The sequence below is a fragment of the Amblyomma maculatum genome, chromosome 9, assembly GCF_055883805.1.
Source record: "Amblyomma maculatum isolate TAMU_Amacu chromosome 9, ASM5588380v1, whole genome shotgun sequence".
NCBI lineage: Eukaryota > Metazoa > Arthropoda > Arachnida > Ixodida > Ixodidae > Amblyomma > Amblyomma maculatum.
This window is the reverse complement of record NC_139352.1, coordinates 49,400,374-49,419,412: the sequence shown is the minus strand read 5'-3', so window position 1 is coordinate 49,419,412 and position 19,039 is coordinate 49,400,374. Positions and strand designations below refer to the sequence as shown.

General features: G+C 47.3%; 1 protein-coding gene across 14 annotated transcripts in view; it reads right to left on the bottom strand.

The window, feature by feature from the left end:
- LOC146179021 (uncharacterized) overlaps positions 1–19,039 on the bottom strand; it is a 136,758-nt gene that overhangs the window by 74,032 nt on the left and 43,687 nt on the right. For all 14 annotated transcript variants that reach the window (XM_084578717.1, XM_084578726.1, XM_084578731.1 and 11 more), the window contains exons 3-5: positions 3,991–4,381; positions 1,902–2,059; positions 476–564 (exon numbers count right to left, since the gene is read on the bottom strand). In XM_084578717.1, the coding sequence (XP_084434843.1) occupies positions 476–564; positions 1,902–2,059; positions 3,991–4,381 (638 nt within the window). The remainder of the gene's footprint in view (positions 1–475; positions 565–1,901; positions 2,060–3,990; positions 4,382–19,039) is intronic.

The following is a 19,039-nucleotide window of genomic DNA, read 5'->3' as shown; positions in this document are numbered from 1 at the left end:
TGAAATGAATTAGTGCCTCAAGAACACCGGGCCTAAAAGAGCCCAAAAATTAAATTACATGATTCACTCATTTGATTTCTTGATAGCACAGTTGTTCTAGCAGCTTAGAACTATTTATGCATGCACCCCCCACACCTCCCAACAAAACAAGTTCTACGAACAAAGCGCAACATTCTTCAGACCATGGCTGTGACGCTGACGCACTCCCTCTCGGAAAGTTTTCAGGGGGGCTTCCATCATTTTCTCCCTTTGTCCTGCCACTCTTAAGCTGACACACCTTTTGAAAGAAGGCATGACATTGTTAGCTTAGCGGCAGCAGCAGTAACTCAAGCGTGGAGAAAAAGGGAGGAGGGAGCAGGAGGACGCTATAAGATTGGGCTGGCAAGTACGGCCAGTGGCAACAGCAGCAGCATTCAGGAATATGGCCAACCAAGCTGACCGCACTGCACGGCACAAGGACAGGGACAGTGTTCACCTTTCCTCCTTTTTGAGTCGTATGCACTGGCCAATGATGTCCTTCAGCTCGGTGCTCTCCACCTTGTCGAAGCACTGGGGCCGCACGCCCTGGAGAAGGAGGAGAAACAAAAGACACCTCCCTCTGCAAGGCCGCACCCGGGAACCGGAGGCACGACATGATGCCAGAACAGAGCCAGTGACAAAAAGTGACCGGTGGCACGCCGTAGGATAAAACTTCCCAGACACAACTCATTAGAACAAATCTCCTGGCCGATAACGGCAATTGGCCAGGCAATGCACCTCAGTACAAAGCAGCGAAAAGAACAAGATGGGTCACAGATGCGAAAGCTCCCCTTGTTTTGCATGATAACCATCCCTGAAGTTGGTTATAACTAAAACAGCTCCTGGAAGCTGCAAGATTTTTCCATATAGATTACTGCGTCGAGTATTTATTTGCTACTATATTATACTACAAGTACAATTAGTTATAGACAAACAGCTCAGCCAGATAAAGCTGAAAAGTTTCACGCCACTTGTTTCAGAGGTAGACAAGCCAGATGCAAAACTGCTCCAGAAGGAAGGCTAGCAGCACAGCCTGTTACCCCTTGGCCCATTTAAAAAATAACAACGGCGTCCAATATTATAATGGGCGACTTCTTTTGCGACAGCATTTTGATCACGAAATTATACTCGGGGACACTTTTTCTTGGCAATGGCGTGAAGGTAAGGAGGCGGGGCATTTTTTTAAAAATGTCACTCTGCCATGCGGTTCGACCACGCGGCTTTCAGTCTGCATAGACGTTGCAGATCCAACCCTTGCGGAATGGACGAACCAAAACAACCACAACTACCCGAACAGGCGGCTGTCGCCATTTTGTCTGCAAAGTTGGGGCGTCTCGAAAACCCGTGACAGACATCAAACGAGAAAACCCGGTGGAACCCAAAAAAGTGTTTTAGGCATAACAGCTTCATTTCGGAAAATCGGTTCCGCGATAAAAATATATACCATAAATAACTAGCACTATGATTTCAATTTGTTTTTGCAGAAACTGCTCATGTAACTAGGCGCTATATTCAGCTGCATAGGAAGATGATGAGTTTCGGCTCCGTAGTAAGAAAAAGTGTCCCCGAGTATAGCTACTTATGCCAGTTAGCAAGTGCGAAAAAGCTTGTCAAATACCAATAAACCCCAGTGAGCCACAGTACAGCTGAGAGAGACACCACTGTTGAGAGAGATGCAAATGGTGCAAAATAACAAGGGGCCCCATCTTTTCCCCCAACAAGGTAAGCACTGCAAATATGAATATGTAATGTGAATTTTTGTGGCCTTCTAACGTTACTTTGTCACAAACTGAACGAATTCGAGTAAACAAGAGAACAATCTCAACGATAAGGGCACACCAGCCTGCACACAGACCCCTCCAACATGAGGAATGGGCACGTACCGTGGTGACCTTTTTGTAAATCTGGGCAGGGCCACTGCACTCTGAGTAAGGGTACTCCGATGTGGCCATCTCGAGCATGCACATGCCGAAGGCGTACACATCCACAGATTCATCGTAGTGCTCCTCGTACATCTCGGGGGCCATGAACTCCGGAGTGCCTGGGCAGAGACAGCAGCAGGACAGAATTAAAACACCCACGAAGGAAGAGTGACTGAGCGGCATTTCACGTCTCTTCATGAAGTCTCAGACTCCTCACTGCCGTGTTAATCTATGCAGACATATTACAGAACTTGGGCTAATCCAAGACAAATGTTCCTGTGCCCTGCCAAAGGGTAAGAAAAGGCAGAACAGTGTAATTTAAGCCAATTACAAATCACGTCTTTTCACAACTCAGTAAAGCTTCATGCTCTTTGGTCAGAAACCTCTCAGAGCTATGTGAATGTTGCAACTGAAAGCAGATTTGTACCATATGTACAGGCCTGTTAGGCTAACAATACCTTAGTCACTATAACAGAGCCAATGTGGAAAGGGTGGGAGACAGCCCTGTACAGCTCGGACCCCAAGGACCAGTGAGACCTCGTGGAAAGTGCAAGGGGGGGGGCGGCCTTAGACAACGGCATTCCGGACTAATGATCCAACCAATCTTCCCGTAAATTCCCCTCCCTTTTTCCTTTCAATGAAACATTTTCATCATTATCATCAACGGCATGCCCATGAAGACAGTAATCGAAAAGACAAATGCATGTGGTACCTGTAAAACTTCACATTTGCTCTGCTTTAGTCCTAATAGTCAAAGCTGCATAGTCTTCACCCATAGTGCTCAAGGATGGTTGTACAGCCGACATGACCAGAAAATTTTCCTGGTGTGATGATTATTAACCCTCGATTAAAAGTGACAGCGCCGGATAAAAGAACCAACTGGCTTCCTAAGCTCGTACATGCCATTAATTCAATATTTAAGAGATAAGCTACGTAAGGCCACTCAAATCCAAGTCGGTTAAGCTCAATTTGACCTCCCTCAAATAGTTCCAGACTACAGCTGGCTACAACTGCTATATCGTGAGCCCACTTAGCCAGCCAACTACTCAACTGTAGCAATGCAAACATGGCCAAAGGCACTTCGCAACTGTGCACTAAGTTGCCTTGCAGAGATACCACAGCCTGGCAAGAGAACCATTCCACCGATCGGAAGAAATAAAAATTTTGCCTTCTCATTCCTAGGTGTCTACTGCATGACATAAAAGAACAGTGACAATCTTTAATTCTCGCTTAAATCAGCCAATGCTCTCATCACTGCCAAACCCAGAACCTTCTCGAAGTTTTATGCCCAGTACTCAAACTCGCCTAATTCGAAGAGCCGGTTTATTCAAGCTGCAGCTCTGGTGCTGTCAACAGCCTCAAAAGACAGCCTCGCTGCGTGCGGCAAGCGGTTTCCATGACTACAATGTGCGCCAGCTTGAGGCAGCATGAGGACCATGTCACACTTGTGAGGTGCACCCATCACGCTCCAGCCTCCCTTACCACCTGTGCACCCAGAGAGGCCCTTGTTATGACTCATGTACACAACACTAAGCTAGATACACATTTTAGTTGCACGTGTTGCCTCATTTAACCAATTATTCACCATTGCAAAGCAGCAATACATTCAATCAGGCTTCACAAGGTTGAACCCCAGTAAACACCGAGGAAAAAGTATTTTTGAACCAGTGAATAAACGCATTCTTGACGACGCAACGGAACGAACGTAAGTGCTAGCAGAGAATACTCTTAGGTGCCAAAGATGGTTTCACCTGCTTCAAAAGAAGTGTCTGCAAACAAGAGCTATGGCTGGTTTGTGAAGCCACAAATTTTACATTAAAGGCAACATGACTGCTTCGAAGTAACCCATGAAAATACCTACCAAAGGAAAATTTAAAGGAAGCCTGTTCAATTTAAATAAAAACCCAAACTCTCCTATGATGATCCACAGAACGCCACAGCCTTACCAGTCTTCCCCAGACACGCTTTCTACTCAAGGCATCACACCAAAATTTCACCAACAACCTCATACGGACGGAACGGTAGGAGACAATGGACCGTGGCCCCTCACCAATGACGCTCTTGGCAAACGAACGGTTCTTGAGAGTGGCCAGCCCGAGATCGCCGATCTTGACGGAGCCCGTCGTGCCCGTGATGAAGATGTTGTCGCACTTGAGGTCCCGGTGGATGATGGGTGGCGGCCGCGAGTGCAGGAAGTGCAGACCCTTGAGAATTTGGCGGCACCACGACTTGAGCACCTTCATGTTGATCTTCTTGAAGCGCCGCAGGTACGTCTTTAGGGTGCCGGACGTCATGAGCTCTGTGATGAGCACCAGGAACTTGCGCTTGGCCGTGTTCACCTCCCAGTAGTCGAAGAAGCGCACAATGTTCGGGTGTTGAAGGCCCTTGAGCATCTCCGCCTCCTCTCGGAATCGCTGGCGCTCACTCTTGTTCAATCGCTCCTGCAACAGGAATGGTGGTAGAGGCAGGTGAGCTGGTGGCCACACGATTCACCACAGCTTTAGGGGGCAGGGATAAATTGGGAAACGTGCCTATCTCTACGTCAAAAAAAGCAACAGCTCAACACAGAACCCGAGACTTTCATAACTCGTGTGAAATGCTGCACAACTCTGCTTTGATCAGGGTAGCCTCAAGTAATGAGCAGCGAGGTAGCAATGTTTTCAATAAAAATAGTACTAGTATAACAAAACGGGGATAAGAAGCACCAAGCCAGGCTTAGCCCCGGGTATTATACCTTAGTACCCTATTAAACCCACAACACAAGACATAGCATGTGGGTACAAAACACAAAGGTGTTCACATGTAAAAAGCAGAAGTAAGCATGAGCTTAAGAACCATTTCAACAATCAACATTTTCTATATTAGAGGCCATAATTTGTGAGTCATTTGGCTAAAGTGGCTATATTTTGATTGACCAAGCACTCTACTTGTTTCCGGTATACTCCAAAAAACCACAAACGCTACACACTTGCAAACACTACGAGAACTTGTGTATTTTCTGCACCGTAAGCATTAGTCCTTTGTTGCACACTAATGAGACGCATAAATTTTTCATGTTTCTGTAACTACGCCTGTGTTTTAAACCAGTTTTCATACATTCCCTAGAGTGTGCCACATCTCGTGGAAAAAGTGGATTCATCAGAATGCACGAATATGGGCTCAGAGAATTCCTTTACTGTGATACTGCATACTGATCATTACCAGTGACGTTGACCCCACTACACAATGAGAAATTCTTCTGGTGTTTGTAAACTAAACATCCTCTGCACAAGTTACGCCACTGCATTGTTGCAAAACCGTCCACTGCAACATCCCACGTCGTTCCTTCCCATTGCAGAGCATGATTCACAGCGCACACCTTCAAACACTACCCATATCAAAACTGCAGGTGTAAAAGGAAATCCTCACAGCTCAATAGGTTATTGCAATGCATCTGCAAAAATAAAAAAGGCAAAAACGGCACGAATAATGTGCCTGAGGGAATGACATGATCTGCTAACTGATACCAATTGATACCGATCGAACAAAGAGGCATTAAAAGCAGCACCTAAGAAGAGCCGATGACGGATACCGAACCACTATCCTCCTCTACAAAAATTTTGTCTAGCGTATATTGGTTTAATAAAAGCCTCCACATTATATCTTTAAACTTATATACCAGTCCTACATGTAAAAACAGATTACAGATTGGCCCTGCACTCCGCCTACAAAAGCATCATCAGCCAGCCAGGCTCACATTTTTTTTTTTTTTTTTGTTGTTGCTTGCTCCCTAGCCACAGGATCACAGCTACACACAACAGAGGGAGACACACCACGGTCCCCTGCAGGGCCGGGTGAGCACCCTGCCTCCTTTGCTGTGGCGCTGGCGAACCAATGATAGCACACCGCTGCTGACGTCATATGCACTAGATGGTGCCATGTGCAGGAGGCATGAAGGCGGGAATTTTTTAAAAAACGTCTTGTAAAATATCAGCTCACTGTAGAGGTCTTCTACAGTCATCAGCATGCCAGTGTAAAGTACTCGAACACTACCCTGTCAGAAATGTTTGAGCAAGCGTTTGATCGTAGAGGCAAGGACAATGCTATGTCGAAGGTGCACAGACATACTGTTTGCCCTAACAACCACACTGTACTCAGAGAAGTTGGGCCAAGATTTTATTTTCTTTGTTCAGCTACATAAAGCTCTAGCACCCTAGATAGGCATGCTGATGACCGTATGTGGCATGAACAATCCAGTGGTCTCTACATAATGCAAGCACTTCATAGCAACTTTCGTGACAGTCATTCAGAGATCCTCTAACAGTGCATTGTAATATATATTCGTTTGGTTTATGGGGTCTGAACATTCCAGAGTGACTCAGGGTATGAGGGACACTGTAGCTGCCATGACGGGCACGCTGCCATATGCAATGGCCCACTTTCATTAAATGGTTAATGAGTAAACCCCACAGCCGACCAAAAGCAAAGAATAAGTCATAAAAGTGAAGAATAAGAAAGACAAAAATACTCTTCAAAAGGCTGCTAGAGCAATGCAGCCAAAAGAAAAAGAATGGAAAGGTCATCAATAGTGGTGTACGTTCCACCTGGCAATGGGCTGGAACAACTCAGTGAGACTCTGGGCCTGAACTGATGGTTCATTACACCTTCAGAGTTGCCTTCAGGTTATCACAAGCACAATGCTATTATATTTAGGCATCAACAGGGTCCACCTTCCCTACGGCACTAAAACTAAGATGCCTAGTGCCACTGATTACCAAGAATCACTTACTCTCCTATATTTATTTTTTTAAATCAGCAAGTTTGGAAATTTTCTTATTCAAAGAAGCAAAGAAAAATTTTTAAAAGCCATCCCCAAAGAACTATATTTGAATTCGTACTTAAAGGTAACAAATGAACACTGTCACATCCCTTTGTTTTAGTCAAAACTCAATGGCACATTTTTTTTGTCAACTTCCTCGTGTACGTTTGCCAGCAACACACTAAAAACTGTTTCCGCACTATCTTTTGCTCCTTGCTGCTACAATTTGTTGATGCGGTGTGGTAGGCTTTGCTGAGTGAAAACGATGTTGTGCACCTGTGACTGAAACTATGAATAGTTTTATTATTTATATATCTAAATGCAATACCACAGACCGTCAAGTCTACAAAGCCAGGAGGTCATGTAGATAGAAGAAAAAAGTTTCCATGAATGATCACTGCAAGAATAATAAGTAGACAAATATGAAGTGCTGCACATATCAGTAATGCTAAGGAAGCGTTGAGAATGTTAAAATATGCAAAAAGGATGAAACTAAAAACACAAAAAAATTGCCTAAAATATATCATGCAGTGCCCTGCCAAAATGATCACTGAACATCATTTTCAAGGGAAAGCTACTAGTCAGCTACCAAATCTGAGCTTTGATAAGCTCTGCTTAAACATAACTCTCAAAAACCAAGAAAATAATACTGAAAATGAATCTACCTTTAATCATATTGTGTATACATTCGAAACAGCCCGACCAGTACGTAGAGTTTATGGGAAGGATATATATTTTAGTGCATGCAAAAGTATGCACCATGCAGCCTTGCCAGAGGAACTATCCCCAAACAAAATGTGGACTGACTCCAACGGTATAACCAACGAAAACAAAGCCCAACCTTAGGTCAAGGTTGGAATTAATACCGGTCTTATCACCCTTCCCAGCAGAATTAGAGGAGCCGGGGGGGGAGGGGGGTATGTAAGCAGTGAGGGAAGTGGCAGCCTCTCCATTCAGCCGCCGCCCCTCGGTGCACACGCAACGGGGCGCCACTCTCCCCTCGACTTTCAATAGACATGGAAAACAACAACAACAACAATATGGCGGCGGTGACGACGACACCGACTGGCATAAGCGACAAATCGAAATCCAAGCAAGCATAGGCCAACAATAAACAGGAGCACTTCCCCTGCTCCCTCCCCACAACCACGTTCCAGTACACGGGGCGACGTGGGTCAAAAATAGCCCCGGCTAGGGAGCCAACGCCTGCAGCCGCTGTTCTCTTTCCCTCCAGAGAGTTCGTTCTCTCACCGCTCAGCGTGCTTCTATGCGTAGCGGTAATCTCTACCGAGAGAAACACAAAAAAGAAAATAACGAATCCCCCCTCGCTCCCCAGTGGCGCCCCCTGGCGCACGGCACCCATGGAGGAGCGGTGGCGGCGCCTGGCGAGAGAACTGCAGGCAGTAGCGGGACGAACAGGACGGAGGGCGGGGAGGCAATGAATAATGCTGAAAAGAAGCCAACGACGCCAACAAGAAATGAAGGGCAGAGGCAAAAAAAAAAAAAAAAAAAATGGCCGAGCCCATCAAAACGGAGTGGGCTTTTGTCGTTGCGTGCTGACGCCGAGTGAACGATGAGGGTGACAAGAATAAAACGTGCAGGCGCCACGTGATGTCGAGAGGATGGCCGTACTGGCGCCAGATATCTGGTCAAACACGGTTATAACAATACTGAAGTGTCAAGGAAATATTGTTATAACCAATAACTGTCATAGCCGGGTTATGCAAAAAAAAACAAACAAAAAAAAAAACAACGAAGTGACAAACTTCAAATCATTTAATGACAGGAAAGTAGCTTGCAATGTTGATTTCAGTGCCGAAAAAAAAAATCGGTGTCATAGAGGTGTGACCGGTTATGCACCTAAGATGGCTCTATAGCGTTTGGCAGGCGTATGTTGCGCAGGTTCCTGTCTGTAGTCGCTGTCGGCACAGGTGACAGCTGATGACTGATAAAACCTCGCCGGTGAAATTTTTCGTGACTGCACAGTCGCCACGCAAGAATTCAAGTTTCGATACGCCACCATGATCGTCGCAGATTTGGGAGCTTCTGCGAACTTTCGCGTCACTTGCATTGAAGACTGCTCTCCAGAAGCACTTATTGCCGGCAAATCCGAGGAGCTTGCGAAACCGCGGGAACCGCCTTCTAGGCCACTCTATCCGAGGGTCTGAGGTCAATAAATTCCTGCCATTTTGCCCCTATAATCTTGCGTGCTTTGAGAATGTTTTCCACCGATAATCGCCGCGTTTTACAGTTTTCACCACGCAACTTGCCGAAGTACACCAATTTCAAGAAATTACTATATAAACGCTAAAACATACGCCGAATTTTCGACAAACACCGGTAAGTACATGTACGGCTGCCACGCAGCCTCGATGCTAATGCCCCAGCGCGTTTTTTTTTCTTCTTTTTTTTTTTTTTTTAAGGGCCGCGCTTTCAATAACTTTCATAATGCCCTGCCAGAGTCCTTCAATGCTTTTTGAAGGACTCTGGCCCTGCTTTACCGCAGTGGACTTCGTAGTCTCACTCTTTTCTCCTCTTTTACGCAGTCGTAGCATGCAAGTGTCACCGGCGTGCGTGTGCACACGTCAGTGCGCATGGTCACGTGGCGTTTTCACTTAACAACACCGAATCGATCCGTCGGTCGGCTACGCCAGTTCCTCGTGAGGCGTATTGGAGGACTCCGGAAATTTCGACCACCTGGCGTTCTTTAACGTGCGCCGACATCGCACAGCACACGGGCGCCACTCCGTTTCGCCTCCATCGAAAAGCAGCCGCCGGCGGTCGGAATCGAAGGCGTGTTTGTAGTGTTTCCCCGTTTTTGTCTCTTTTGATGTTGGCTCTCAGTGACCAGATTCAATTGTCATATCCGATAATGCGTTAAGACAGTACTGTTACATGCGGTTCATCTTATCACATATGAAAACGTATAAAAGCTGCCACGGTCGTCCATCGTTATATCCGATATACTGTTCTAACCGGTGCCGTTATAAGTGGGTTAGGAAACTCCTGCCATGCATATCTTTTCAGTGATCTAGTAGTGAACGGATCAACCAAAAGCGAAGGTAATAGATAATGGTACGGTACGGCATGGTACGGTATGGTTATGATCTTGTTTCTTCGCGCTGCGTTTATCCGTTGATAGCCATGAACAAACTAGCCGAGACCAAAGTCCTGACAGCGTGATACGTTGCAATAAATGTATGTTGTTCACAACGTGCCGTGTATGCTCATTAATTCTATATACAGTTATACGGGATAAAGTCCCGTACCACAAGCTCACCTGAAGGGAAAGCGTGAACAGAAACAAGGAATGCATCCTAAAGGAGATGCGAAAACGAATAGTGCCGAGCGATCCCGTTTTTTTACAAACGGTGTTGCAAGCGTCCGACGCCAATTCTAACATTCAAACACTCCGCGGCCCGGGGTGGAAGGTTAGCCTTCGAAACACACACAACAGCGCGACAGATGAAAGTCGTGCACGAAGATAGAGAGGGCTCAACAACGGCAGGAGAGACGAGCCGGCTTCGGACGTTGTGGGCGACAAGGAGTGGGAAGGAGTTCGAATGAAAACCGAGCGATGCCAACGAAGAGCAGGCTAGATATCATGCGACATTTTTCGGATGTTTGAACAAATTGTGCCGCGGATGCAGCATTGAAAAGAAGACAGGTTTAGGCCTGCGGAGTTCAACGTCCCAAAGCGATCCGGGCTATAATATTATAAATGGGGTTGGGTAACATTGCAGCATGTTTTGCGAAGAAAATCCGGTTTTCAGCAGAATCGGCAGTTTTCCGCGCCACGAACCCGGCTATGACAGTTATTGGTTATAACAATATTTCCTTGACACTTCAGTATTGTTATAACCGTGTTTGACCAGATATCTGGCGCCAGTACGGCAGTACGGTACGGTTGAACTGCAATTGGGTATAGAAGCAAGCGACAACAGACTATACGGACACCGAGGTTTTCAAAACGATGTGTAGCAACCAACTCCGTTGCGCAGAGCGGAGGTCAGCCGTCAACATCAACCGGCTTTGATAACTTGCTTTGTTTGGTACGTAACAAGACAATTTGCAAACAAGCAAGCCGCGATTAGCAGAAACTAGATGGCTGTCCGAGAAACGTGGCCCATAATCATGGTAAGGTATAAAGGCGCACCCCACCCGCAAGACCGTCCCACAGATAAGGCCCAAGGCGTTGTATACGAGAATCCCCTTGCACAGAGTAGCCGGCGTCATACGCAGCGGAATCGAATCAGCAAACGAATATAGGAAAATGCGGGATTCGTTACGAGAAAAAAATAAGCGGGAAGCCAAAGCCACTGACAGGGGATCTTTTGCTGTTGTTGGTCGATGTGAAGTTATAATTTATACGCGGAGATAACCGATTACAAGGAAGACGAAAAACAACAATACGCCGCCGGTGGGGATACGAACCCGCAACCTCCGAATTTCGCGCTAGGTCCTCTATCAACTGAGATACGACGACGACTGTTCAATGTACTAATTTCTTAGATATTTTACGTCGCGTTCAACACGTAGTTGAGTGTATTCACAAGCGCCACCTTCATCTATATTGGCGCGAGTGTCCCGTGGAACATGATCTAGATGAAGGTGGGAGGAAGCTTTGTGATATAAACCTCTAACGCTATCAATTTTGTGGAAAGGATGAAGCGGCACAAAGCTGACGCTCAACAGCGAGCGAATAAGCGCAGCGGCCGAGCACTGCGACGAATGGGAGAACAGTGAACGGTTGCTCCGGTGTAGGCTCGAGCCAAACCGACACCACCGAGATATTAACAAGGCCTTTCCATCACCTTCTCTCCCGTCAGCGAACGTCATGAGAAGCGGATGAGCGATAAAGGATCAGCCACTGAATCTGCGCGTACAGGCTTGGGTAAAAGGGCGAGATGACATCATGTGACTCGACACAGATTCGCGCTCGCACCTTCATTTGCTGGTACTTTATCGCCATCCGCCTGTCGTGACGTAGACTGCTGGGGTGCGCAGGCCTTGCCAAGATCTCGGTGGCGACGGCCAAGCCCGTGCTGAATGCTGCTTGAGAGCCATGGTACATTCGGCTGACGCAGGGAGCACTTCCCATTTCCTTTCCCACGCTTTAAGTTCAGTAACCAAAGCCAAGCTACAACTTGCTCGCAGTCACACAGCGACGAAGAGACCAAAGTAGGCTTCGAGACGTCCTGCTTTCATACAATAACTTTGCTGGCGTTCATTTCTCACCCGATTTGAAACCCCAAACAGAAAGACATCTGTCAAATGTTTTCATGCAGATCGCGTCACTGTGATTCTTTGTGAGGCAGCAACAGGCGCGAAATCATGAAGTCATCATATATATCATCATCAAATCATTATAAAAAATCATTATAAAATCATCAGAGAATCATCATAAAATCATTATATATAAACAGAGCGTCGAAAAAAACCTCGCTCAATGCGCTCCGGGAGAGATCGGGGCGCGTCTGCGCTCAGGTGAGCGACACATGTCTGAGCACCAAGTTTCCGCAGTTGTTCCGCGAGCATGTCAAGCGCGACTCGTTCGGGAAAACACTACGAGGAAAGGAGACGCGCACAGTACTGCAGTCACGCGCCGAAGCTTTCGGTCCGTCCCATAGCGAGATTGCACTCCGTGAAGTGATCACGGTCAACGCTTCGCGCAGAGCTCCACATCTAAACGAGCTCCTGAACTGTCGGCAAGTAATGAAATTAGAACGAGTATAGAAAAACGAGTATATGGGAATGGTGACAGGCTTCTTTTGTGGGAGAAAAAACAAAGAAACCTTTTCTTTTTTTTTAACGAAGCCCTAGAAATCACATTAGGGTCAAGCTCTGCAGGTATAGTCGCTGTCGCGAAAGTGCTTCGAGCAGAACCCCATTATACTTCGCTCGGCTTCAACGTATGGCTGGATGGAATGGATGGAATGTAAGAGCTCCCCCTTTGAAACGGGGCGGTGGAAGTTGCCACCATAATAGTTTTTTTTTTCTTTACATCTTAAACGTCATTATCAATTCGTCAACTACTTCCCCATTTCGGTTACTCACACAGAAAGCAAAAACAACAAATGTCGTTTTTTTTTTTTTTTCGAAAAGTTTGCCACAAGGCACAAGTTGAGAAAGGGAGAATGGAATGCAGGATAGAAAGTTAAAAAAAGGAGTGCAGTCCCGTTACACTTAGGTATTCGCAGAGGTTGGCGGTGTAGTGGTTGTCCATTTTCCACTTCTCGTAATCACAATCGCGGTTCCACCGCAGGCCCACCTTCCCGAGTAGCCGTTGTCTAACGAGCCGTTGCTGGACACGCCCACAAGTGACGCACATCTCAGGTGCAGTGTCAGAGTGAGGGAACCTGTCATATCACGCCAACGATGACGTACAGATGGGGTCAGAGCCGCCCCTGCCCGAATCCGGCGCACTGATACCTCCTCCTGCCGAGTAAGATTACGGGGGAGAGGGTGCGAACACGGAGGAATGAGAGCGCGTGTTCGCTAGCGCAGAACTTGAGAATCGGAAACGTGGGAAAGGAACGGATGGATCGCCTGATGTGTTTATGTGCGTCATAGCATCCGCTTGAATAATATGTGGATCGCGAGCATGGCCGCGAATCCAGTGTATGCGCACAGGACATGGGTACTTTGAACAGAGCAAATGAATGGACTGTGTTATTTCGAATGTGCGTCGAACGGCCTTAAGCTGTTTAAGGGCAGTGAGAGAGTCTGTGCAAAAATGAACTGCATTGAATATAGGAACTGGCGGAAGGGAATAAATGGATTGTAAATGGTTTGAAGTTCCAGTGCCAGAGGGGTGCACGTATCCGCAGTATATGTCACGTGAGAGTTCAGATGCGGAAGAGAGGGACTATACACAGAGGTAACTCCTCGCTCTGCAGTATGTGATACATCGGTATATAATATGCACCCTTCAGGCAGATGGGCGGATGATACCGACGGGGAAGCAGTGGGGCGATTGTCCGCGAGTTTTCTTGCGCTTTGCTTTCTGCGCGACACGTACGCTCAAACATTTTCCCTTCTGGTTTCAGTTACTTACTTTATTTCTACCCTTCTAACCTTATGTCATCTTTCCACTTTTCATCCAGAAATCTTCCAATCGCTTTTTGCTAACTTGCACAGCAGACTCACTCACCCGACCACTGGTGACTCTAAACCGTGTAGGGTCTCGGGGAGGGTTGACTGACTACGCCTGCATCGACATCCGGATGGATATCATCACATCCGGGTACAAGATGTTCAAACTGTTTCTCCGCATTTACCGCACACTGTACATGTGTCATCATCCATGGTATATCTCTCGATCCTCAGCAGCGACCTCCGTTGTCCTGTGGGAAGCGGTGGATGACGTCATCGAGGCGGCCATGTGGTGCACCCGAACAACCCATTTGACACGTTTCGTGCGTCCACAACGCACGCAAGACGAGTAAAGAACGCTTGTTGAAAGCTCACTCGGGTGCCTCCGGCTCCTCCTACTGACTTTCCTGCGCTCGAGCGGGACGCGGGTGATTTGAACGGCGTCCTTTCAATCGGTGATTGCGCCGCCGTTTCACACATATAATCGAATAAATAACCACGGGCGTGATAAACGATTAGACCACTTTCGACCCCCAGAAGGTTAGCAGTTTTGAAAATCCCGCCCACGCCCATTTAACGCGCACTTGCTTTCCAGCCTCCATCAAAAAGAGGGCGCCTCGGACGGGATTTAATACGTGTCCTTGAGATCAACAGTCGAACGGCCTAACTACCGAGCCACCGCGGCGGGGCTGTATACAGACGGTACAGAATAAGTACAAAATAGGTACAGAATAGGTACAAAATAGGTACAGGGGCCGAGACTGGGTGCGAAGTGTGCGTCTGAGCTCGAAACGGAAAGTGGGAAATCTTGGAAATAAAATTCCGCGTGAGAGGGGTGTCTTGCAAGCAACTCTTCTCAAATTACCTGAGTTCTGCATATCCTCCCCGACTATTTCTGTCGAAATTTCATAACCGCTGAAGAGGCGGGAAAACAGTGGCCGGTGATGATAGCGAACAATATACACATCTAATAAAAACAAAATTTTAAAGTGCGAACTTTAAAATGGTGCAGTGAAGGAGCCCCAGATGGAGCTTTCCTGACCGATTTTGATGTCCAGAACGAAATATCTAAAACCTTATCTACGTTACAAGAGAAGGCATGGCACGTCAATGTCAAAGGACCCCGTGCGGTCGTTAAATTCAGTCGGTGCAATTTCCTTGTACTCGCCACATTTTCTCGGCAGTGGCCCTGAGAATGCCCAGATTGTTCCAGGTACATTGCCACCTATGGCAGTGCGAGCGGCCTGCTTCGAGTAGTGTGAGAAAGGTCGATTTACAGCGCGCAGATCGGCAACATGGCAAGCAAAGAACAGCTTGAAGAACCGCGAAGAAGCTACACTCTCATCCCTCCTCACTCCCTATTTACCCAAAGAGCCATCCATTCATTCAAATAAAGGATTATTTAATTCATTCATTCATTCTTTTCATGTACATCAAATTTCCCTGACAATTACAAGTTTTCCAGGTCGCTACAGATCAGGTACGAAAGCGACCCAAGTTATGAGAGACGCCGTAGTGGAGGGCTCCGGAAATTTCAACCACCTGCGGTTCTTTGACGTGCAGTGACATCGCACAGAACACGGGCACCTTTGTTTTCTTCTCCACCGAAAAAGCGACCGCAGCAGCTCAGTGCTGTTGTGCTGTGCGATGTCAGTGCACGTTAAAGAACCCCAGGTGGTCGAAATTTCCGGAGTCCTCCACTACGGCGTCTCTCATTAGTCGCTTTGGGACGTTGAACCCCACAAACCAAACCAACCAGCTCAGTCGTTATAGGGCGCTCCACTAGTGAACCCAAGTATGCGGAAACAAGGTCGATGCAGACACACACGCAAAGAAACAAAAAGGCGTCCACAGTAGAACAGCCGAAAATCGCGCAGGAATCGCAATTTTGGCGGCCGTGACTCCTGTGCTTGATTTGAGGCAGAGATCATTAAAACGCTGGAAACGGATATTCAAGAAGTCGCTTACGGTATATACACAGCCTGGCTGCACGCAGCGTCATCGCCACAAGTAACGCGCACACACAGTTACGCTAGTTATAAGACGGTGCGTGTGCGATTCGCCCGAAACAAATGCAGCGAAGTGTTTAAAGAGAGAAAAAAAATTAAAGAACACTGCACAATCTTCATTGGAGTAATGCGAAAGCATGGATGCTGCTGTTGGTTGCTTCTAGTTGCTTAATTCACTTCTTGTTTGCCCATTTTAGTCTGGCACTTTCAAATTGCGCGCAAATCCCTTCCCATGCCCTTTTTCAGCTCCACTTCCGGTTGCGTGACGTCACGTCCTCTACCTCACATTAGGGCCATTTGTTTAACCTACACCAGCTACACCGGTGTATAGCAAATCTCCTTAATCTACAATGGATTTTTGCTGCACTGGTGTAGCAGGTGTAGGTTAAAAAATGGCTCTATTAATTCACTTCTTGTTTATCCATTTTAGTCTGGTACTTTCACTCCTCCCTTCCCTTACGGCGCGGTTGAGGTGTCCACAGAACAAGTATGACAGATACAGCGCCTTTCCTCTCCTGTGAACCAGTTATTCTACTTAATTACCTAATTAACATTACGTCACTATATTGATTGACACCACTCATTAACCTCTACCACTTCCTAATTACAACTGCTGCGGACACAATTTTGAGGACACGTTCCGCGGACAGAAATCTGTGAACATAGCGAAGTAATGCCTTCGCATTGATATATAAATTACGCAGGACTTAGTGACAGAGGCCCGACGTACCACATTTACGCTGCCCGTGAGCTCTCACGTTTTTATTTTTTTGGTTTTTTTTTTGTTTTTGTTTTTTTTTTGCGCGGTGTTATTTTTTGGTACAATCAGCGAGTCAAAGCGGTTCAGAAACGCACTGACCGTGGCTTATGAGCCGGTACAATCGTTATAGATCACGTTATCGATGCTTATCACCGTAACAAAAAGCATTCTACGCACAGTGCAGCACTACATTTGCACCACGTTTTCCACTTGCTGCACACATTTCGCATCCACGCCCGCGATTCGTATTTCCGTGACGTATAGTTCCCATACACTGTCAAGTCGCGTTCGGCAGACGACAGCCATTGGCCGGATTTCTTCGGGGCAGCACACGGCAGGTGCCGAGGGAGCATGAGAAGAAACCCGGGATCTATAGCGTCCAGAAAAGGCAACGCCCGAAGCCAGCACTAATCTGCCAATGCACACTATTAATCAGATACATTTAGATTATCGCTACCGCTTACCGCTATCGTCTGCCGCTACCGCGCGAGTGCTAGTACGCATGCGCAGATCACTCCGAGGGCGACAGATGGCGCCACACTCCTGTCAAATTCCAGCGGACTCCACATGCAGGGACCAATCAGCGCGTGCTGTGCTGAGAGCGTGCGGTAGCCGGTAGACGGCCACGGTAAGCCGCAGCGGTAAACTAAAAGTATCTATTAAAGTAAAAACATACAAAAAAGCGGAGAGACTCTGATCCGCACTCTCCCTCGAAGGGCCGCGCAAACGACTGATGAAACGGTTTCCGCACCTCATGGCCACACGACAGGGCATTTCCCTATGCCACTGATCAACCAGCAAGGGAGCTTCGGAGTATGCCACATACGTCATTCGTCACAGAAAAAGCTCCTCCCTACGCAGCGTCTTCGCGCGACAGCAGTGCGCGCACGTGGACATCATATGAACGAAAATGTTGCAGAATATGGACGACAACCCGCAACCTTCCAGACCTTTTTGACGACGCTTCTCCGGCAAGACACCTCAACCTGCTAGTTCGTACCTTCACCGCTTTCCTTCCATCCCTTCCCTAAAGCGCGCCGTAAAGTTCTCTTCCCTCACATCCCTCGTCGTCTTCGCCCGTCGCTGGCAGAGGGCGTGGCGTCTCTGGAGAGTCTATGGACTGTAAGATAACCTAGCAACAGAATGTGGGCTGTCGGCGCAGTGTCTGTCAGGAAAAGGCCCGAGTTGAGAGAAAAGGCAGAGAGAGAGCGGGCTGAGGCGTCGTTTAGCGATAGCCGTAGCAGCTCCGGTAAATACTACGCGCATTTCGGTGTGAACAGCGAAGAAACTACGAACAACAAATATATGCTCAATTTTCAAATACTCGACAGCGTGGCACCCTATCTCTCCGCCCTCCTCTCGTGTGATGCCCACAACCAAGGCAACGAGGAGCTAATTAATAAGTAGATTAAATGACTTCTTTCTCGAGCGACATATTCGTGCAGCCCAAGGAGAAACTCGGTATTCAGATGGAGGCCATTCGAAGCCGTAAATAATTAATTAGCGCGCTGCATAACGAGGGATTCAATGTTCAATAATTCGCGCGTTGGAAACATGGTGCGCTTTTAACACCAGTGCAGTTAATTTTGTTTCCGGGCAGAAAAAAAAAGATGACTGTCAATTAGGAGGGATGCGAGATTTATTACGGGGCGTGGCGTCGGCACGCGACAGCTGGACTGATGCCAAACAACTGATGAAACGGCGCGCTTTGACAGCCTGCCACTAGTCTTGTACAACGGTAGGTAACGCGCGTCTAGTTTCCGCAGCTGTTCGGTACCAGGCCAGCTGTGACGTGGCGACGCCTTGCCAGTTTAGCCAATCAACACGCCCACGGCAGGTTTTGCTGTCGCATCAGTGACGTCACAGGCTGGCATATCGTGACGTGACAGGTTGGTCTAAACCGGCTCTCGCGGTTTCGATTGCCTCGTTTTTGCTCATATTAAAATAATTTTACGTGGCATTTCGAAAAAAAAAAAACGTTTTTGTACTGGAGAGAGGGTACTTCAAGTAATCTGATACGTGATTTAAACCCAAAATGTTAAGGAAAAAAAAATGGAGTTACATTTTAACGTGTGTCACACTTCACAGTACACGGGCGCTCTGTGTTCCGAACGGCTGCGCTTCGCCGCGGTGCCCAAGGATGCGGGAGCGGATCCCAGCCACGGCGGCCGGGATCCGGGATGCACGTTAAAGAACCCCAGGTGGTCGAAATTTCCGGAGCCCTCCACTACGGCGTCTCTCATAGCCTGAGTCACTTTGGGACGTTAAACCCCACAAACCAAACCAAACTGAAACACTGCTGCAGAGGCAGAGATCGAACTCGGGCCCTAAGCAACCATGACGAGGCAACGAAGACATATTTTTAAGCATCACTATTAGGCTCTTTATTACAGAGACCTTTATGCAAATATCGCCTTAAGCTTTCTATGCACATCAA